Consider the following 5,441-nt stretch of genomic DNA (forward strand, 5'->3'; position numbering starts at 1 on the left):
TTAGACTCAGTGGGGTTCATAAGGCAAGACCTTGAGGAGTGATGTTTTTGGAAACAAAAAAAAGACAAACACTGTAATGTCTGGTCGAGGAGGAGTAAGAGCAAGGGGCCCAGGGAGAAGAGCAGGCCCAAGGAGAGGGCAAGGTAGAGGTGTAAGAATGCGTGGTGGTGGCATTCCAAGGGCTGCAAGAACAGTAGTCAGTGATGAAATCCGTGCCACTATCATTGACCATGTAATCAACCATGGTCTTTCACTAAGAGAGGCTGGTGAAAGAGTGCAGCCCAATTTGAGGCGGTCAACGGTTGCCTCCATTATACGCACCTTTCAACAAACCAACAGGTAAGTATTGCATTTTACATGGATTGTTCCTATTCTCACTTGACATGTCAATATGGTCATACAGTAATGCATATGTTGAATTGTCTGTCTTTCTAAAGAATGCAACGTCTTCCACCCTCTGGGGGAAGAGGAAAGCTCCTCAGTAATGATCAGGAGCTTGCCATTGTGGAAATGGTTACTGCAAATAATGCAATAAAACTGCGTGAAATACAAACCAGAATTGTGGCGGACCATGAGATATTCGACAATATCGATAGAATCAGTCTCACAACCATTTCGCGGACATTGTCCAAACATAGAGTGCGGATGAAGCAGCTCTACACTGTTCCCTTTGAGAGGAACAGTGAGAGGGTCAAGGAGCTACGACGACAATATGTCCAGGTATAGTGTATATTCAATCCAATGTCCAGTTCTATAAGCTTTGCACTTTGCAAGTAGGTAACCTACACAATACTAGGTTACAGTACAGTATGGTATACAGTACTAACATGACTTACATAAACTTTGTTTCAGAGAGTTATGGAATTGGAGGCCAACCAGGCCCCTCATGAATTCATATACATCGATGAGGCAGGATTCAATCTGGCCAAAAGGCGTCGACGTGGACGAAATGTAATTGGAAAAAGGGCCACAGTTGATGTGCCAGGACAGAGAGGGGCAAACATTACCATGTGTGCAGCAATTGCAAATGCAGGATTACTCCTTCACAAATGTCAGGTTGGACCCTATAATACAGAGCGCTTGCTTGCCTTTCTCAATGATCTCCACCAGCGCCTGGTTCCAGAGCAGGGTCAGGAGGGTGAAAACATGAGGACCTTTGTAATTACCTGGGACAATGTGGCTTTCCATCACTCGCAAGCAATAACAACATGGTTTGAAGTCCACCCAAGACTGGTGAGTCTCTTCCTTCCACCCTATTCACCTTTCCTCAACCCCATAGAGGAGTTCTTTTCTGCATGGCGGTGGAAGGTTTATGACCATCAGCCACATGACCAGATGTCCCTCCTTGAACCCATGGATGCTGGCTCCAGGGACATCACAGTTGACGATTGCCAAGGGTGGATCCGACATACCAGGCGGTTTTATCCCAGGTGCATCGACTTGGCTGACATCAGATGTGATGTTGATGAAAACATGTGGCCTAACCCTGAAGATCGCAGAGATTAGATGCAACTTTTTTGCCTTTTTTTAGCCCCCCTCCCCCCCTTTTTATCTTGGCTTTTTGCTGTTGTTTTTTTGTTCAGAATGCTCTTGTGTGTTTCATGGATATTTTGTTCACTGTAAGCAATACTGTAAAACTTTCTCTGTCCTATCATACCGTGTTTCTACTGTACCTCCTGTGGTAAACAGTAAAGAAACAAACACTTGTTTGCTTTTTACTGGAATGCTTTTGAATGTGAACATTACTGTACATGTGGACATACAGTTACCAACCAAGACATTTCTGGTGTCAATATGGTGGATTGCATGTTTCGCATGCAAATACCTGTGAAACTGAAACATAAAAGTCTATGCAGTTTTTGTAATGTCAATAATAGCCAGTATTTTGAAACCTGGTGTACTTTGATTGACTGCATGTACCTTGTGAAGTGAAAACAAGTGTTATTCTTTGACAGACTAATTTCATTTTGAGTCAGATTTATAGTGTTTTTGTACAGTTAGTGTGTGCAGAGAAAGATGTGTTCTAATTTTGAAATGAGGAGTTAGTATATATTTAACAAAGTGTATTTTTGGGAAGGATATTATCCATTTGGCCAATTGTGTTTTGTAGGTGTGGGTCTGTGTTAAGAGTTTAGAAAAAGTATCTGAAGTATGGGTAGGCGCTTGTTAGCGACTGTAAAAAACTGTAAGTTTTGCATTGTGTTATTGTTTTGGCCATAAGTTTAACAGTTTTGAAAACAGTATGTAAGCACATGCAAAATGTCCTGTACTTACAAAGATTTTTGGCAGTTGTTGTGTCTGAGTGAGAAGATAATTCATGAAATTTGAGAGATGTAGTCATTGAATGCATTTTGTGCCAAAACAATGATAACTGGTCCTCAGTTTAGCCCACATAGACTTCTGTTGTGCTCACTGTGTGAGGAGTTTTGCAAACGTGACCTAAGTATTGAGAAATGTGTCCTAGCGTCTGTAAAAAAACTGTAACTGAAGGCTTTTCAGCGAGTTTTTAGGACATCCTGATAATAATGAATTACAGTAGTCCAGCCTGGAAGTAATAAATGCATGAACTAGTTTTTCAGCGTCACTCTGAGACAGGATATTTCTAATTTTAGAGATGTTGCGCAAATGGAAGAAAGCAGTCTTACATATTTGTTTAATATGTGCGTTGAAGGACATATCCTGGTCAAAAATGACTCCAAGGTTCCTCACAGCGTTACTGGAGGCCAAGGTAATGCCATCCAAAGTAAGAATCTGGTTAGATGCCATATTTCTAAGATTTTCAGGGCCGAGTACAATAACCTCAGTTTTATCTGAATTAAGAAGCAGAAAGTTAGCGGCCATCCAGGTCTTTTTCTTTAAGACATTCCTGCAGTTCACAGTGAGTTGCTTGACATGTTCAGAGTTCCTCTCAAAAGGCACAGTGTACAACTGTTTCATCCTGACCTGATGTTTTTTCAGGACTCTAGAAATTGTTGTTATGCTTACACTGTGAATATTTGCGAAAGTGACGTTGTCTGCCAAGACTCTGTCTAATTTCAGTGAGTTTTATCCCATTGTTTCTGATGACCATATCAACAATGGCAGTTTCCTGCACATCAGTGAACATCCGTCCTCTCCTTCCTGTGTGAGGTAACCGTTGAGTCCTAAGCAGAAATGCAACAACAATTACACAAAAGCTTATTTACTTTTGAAATGTGCAAATGCCCTTGCAGAATACAAGTTACCTGTTGGTTTGCTGGAAAACTAACAATAGATGTCACTGTAGAGCGCTGCAGATTTGGCTGCACTCTCTGACCAGCGTCTCTCATTGAGTGACCATGATTTACTACATGATCAATTACAGTAGCTCTGATCTCATCTGAGACTACAGCTCTTGATCTTCCTCTTATTCTTCTTCCACCACGCATACGTATTCCTCGCCCCTTCTTCCTCTTTCAGCCACTTCTCCATTTCTGGCTGGGTCCATGTTTACATCACAAAACAAACCTATTCAGCAGTTGTCTCCTTTTCTAATGAAATTGAAGGAGTAACACATGTGTAGATGTTCATCTACAATGAGAATCAGCTGTGGCTGGTTAAACTGCATTTTTGGATTTACAGTTTTTTTCGATTGGTTTGGCTCATTTCTTGAAACCGAGATGAAGTTCTCAAAATAACATGGACAAATCTCCAAACCACCTTGCAATTGTTCACAACAGAATGTCATTTCTCATTGGTTTTATCAAATTGCAAATGCTTTAGTACATGTCTCAAGTGACTCTGTGCTTCTTTTCAAATGATTATGTACAAGTAGCTACAGTTAGCACAATGAGCCCACATTTAGCACATTTTCCAAATAAATAGATCTTGGCGATCTAAACTGATTAGTTGATTTTTCAGTGAAATGGTTTCTCACTCCAAAACATATCAGCATGGTTTCATTGTGTAAGTCATCATATGCACAATTGTCTGTTCAACTGTCAAAAGTAGTCAAAGATATAATACCATGAAAGAATATCTTGGAACATTTGATAAAGTTATGACAGTACTTGACAATCAATCAGGTGAAATTAGAACTAACGAAGGAGCAGTTTCCCACATCTCAGATGACCAATCAAACAGGTTGTTTAGATACCTGACAGGTGTTGTGATTATGACTGCTGCCAAAAGTATATAGACAGAGCTTGGCCCAGGGCCAGTTTCATTTGCAGTGTGAACATGGAAGCACCTCGCCAAGTACAACAGCAACTTCCTGCTCGAGGAAGAGGAGGAGTGAGAATGCGTGGAGGAATAGGGGGAAGAGGCCGAGGAGCACGGAGGCACCATGATGTCCCAGATGAAATCCGGGCCACCCTTATTGACCACGTTATAAACCATCGCCTCACAATGGCAGAGGCAGGTCGCCGAGTGCAGCCTAATGTGCCTCGGTCTACAGTCTCCTCCATCATCCAAACCTTTCGCAGGGCAAACAGGTACAGAACTATGCTATTGAACTATTCAGTGTTGGTGTGTGTGTAGGCCTAGAGTACTGTAATATCTTCATGTGATGTTATATGATACTATAAAAATGACAAAGAAAAAAAAATGGAGAAAATACTGTGAATAGTATTCCAGTCACTGAGCAGTGCATCACACTTTTAGTACCATAAAACAGCAGTACAATTACATTGGTAACTCATTTTGTAACAAATTTACAGTGTTGACCTTTGACTTGTATGTCTAGGTTTGGACGACAGCCTCAAGTGGGTGGCAGAAGAAAACTTCTAAATGAACAACAAGAACAAGAAATATGCAACATGGTAATTGCAAATAATGCCATCACACTGAGACAGATTCGTAATGCAATCCTGCTAGACAATGTAATGTTCCAAAATATAAACTCTATCAGCATCTCCACAATAGACCGGGTATTGAAGAAACATCAGATGACCATGAAACAGATTTAAAGGGTACCATTTGAGAGAAACTGTGACAGAGTACCAGTATGTGCATGTAAGTCAACTACTGGTTGTCTATCATTGTAACACTATTACAGTAAGACATGGTTACCACTGTTTTTTTGTTTTGCGTTATCCTTTTTACCTTCAGAATCCAGCTTTGTGTGACTAGAGCATTTTGCCTAGAAATTGTCTTCAGTTTTCCACTCCCTGTTTTTACAGTACTTTAGATCCTCCCTGCAGTATCTGTCTCTACTTGACTGATTAGATTTATTTCTATTCTATTGTAGAGAATAATGACATTAGAAGGCAACGAAACCCTCACATCCTGGTGTTCATTGATGAAGCTGGCTTCAACCTGGCCAAAGGTCGAAGGCGTGGCCGTAACATCATTGGCCACCAAGCCACTGTGGATGTCCCAGGCCAGCGAGGAGCAAATATAACAATGTGTGCCGCTATATCAGAAAGAGGTGTGGCCACACACATTCCCAGTTTAGGGCCCTACAATACACAAAAGCTCCTCAA

General features: G+C 41.1%; 1 protein-coding gene and 1 long non-coding RNA gene across 2 annotated transcripts; both read left to right on the top strand.

Annotated features, from left to right (window-relative positions):
* The first annotated feature begins 631 nt into the window (after positions 1-631).
* On the top strand, positions 632-1,506 carry LOC113024930 (uncharacterized). The gene is made up of 2 exons (XM_026172234.1): positions 632-720; positions 853-1,506. Exons 1-2 carry the CDS (start codon positions 646-648, stop codon positions 1,504-1,506), a joined length of 729 nt encoding a protein of 242 aa, XP_026028019.1. The 5' UTR covers positions 632-645.
* Positions 1,507-3,982: 2,476 nt separating this feature from the next.
* On the top strand, positions 3,983-5,237 carry LOC113027397 (uncharacterized). Its single transcript, XR_003273043.1, has 3 exons — positions 3,983-4,451; positions 4,703-4,971; positions 5,207-5,237. It is a non-coding gene; the product is annotated as an uncharacterized LOC113027397 (long non-coding RNA).
* The last annotated feature ends 204 nt before the right edge of the window (positions 5,238-5,441 follow it).

This window comes from Astatotilapia calliptera, chromosome 7, assembly GCF_900246225.1.
Source record: "Astatotilapia calliptera chromosome 7, fAstCal1.2, whole genome shotgun sequence".
In the NCBI taxonomy this organism is placed as follows: Eukaryota; Metazoa; Chordata; class Actinopteri; order Cichliformes; family Cichlidae; genus Astatotilapia; species Astatotilapia calliptera.

Coding starts and splice junctions, on each gene's coding strand:
- LOC113024930 (XM_026172234.1), top strand. CDS start 646: ATGAAGCAGCTCTACACTGTTCCCTTTGAGAGGAACAGTGAGAGGGTC. Junction 721..852: donor TACGACGACAATATGTCCAG/GTATAGTGTATA, acceptor ACTTTGTTTCAG/AGAGTTATGGAATTGGAGGC.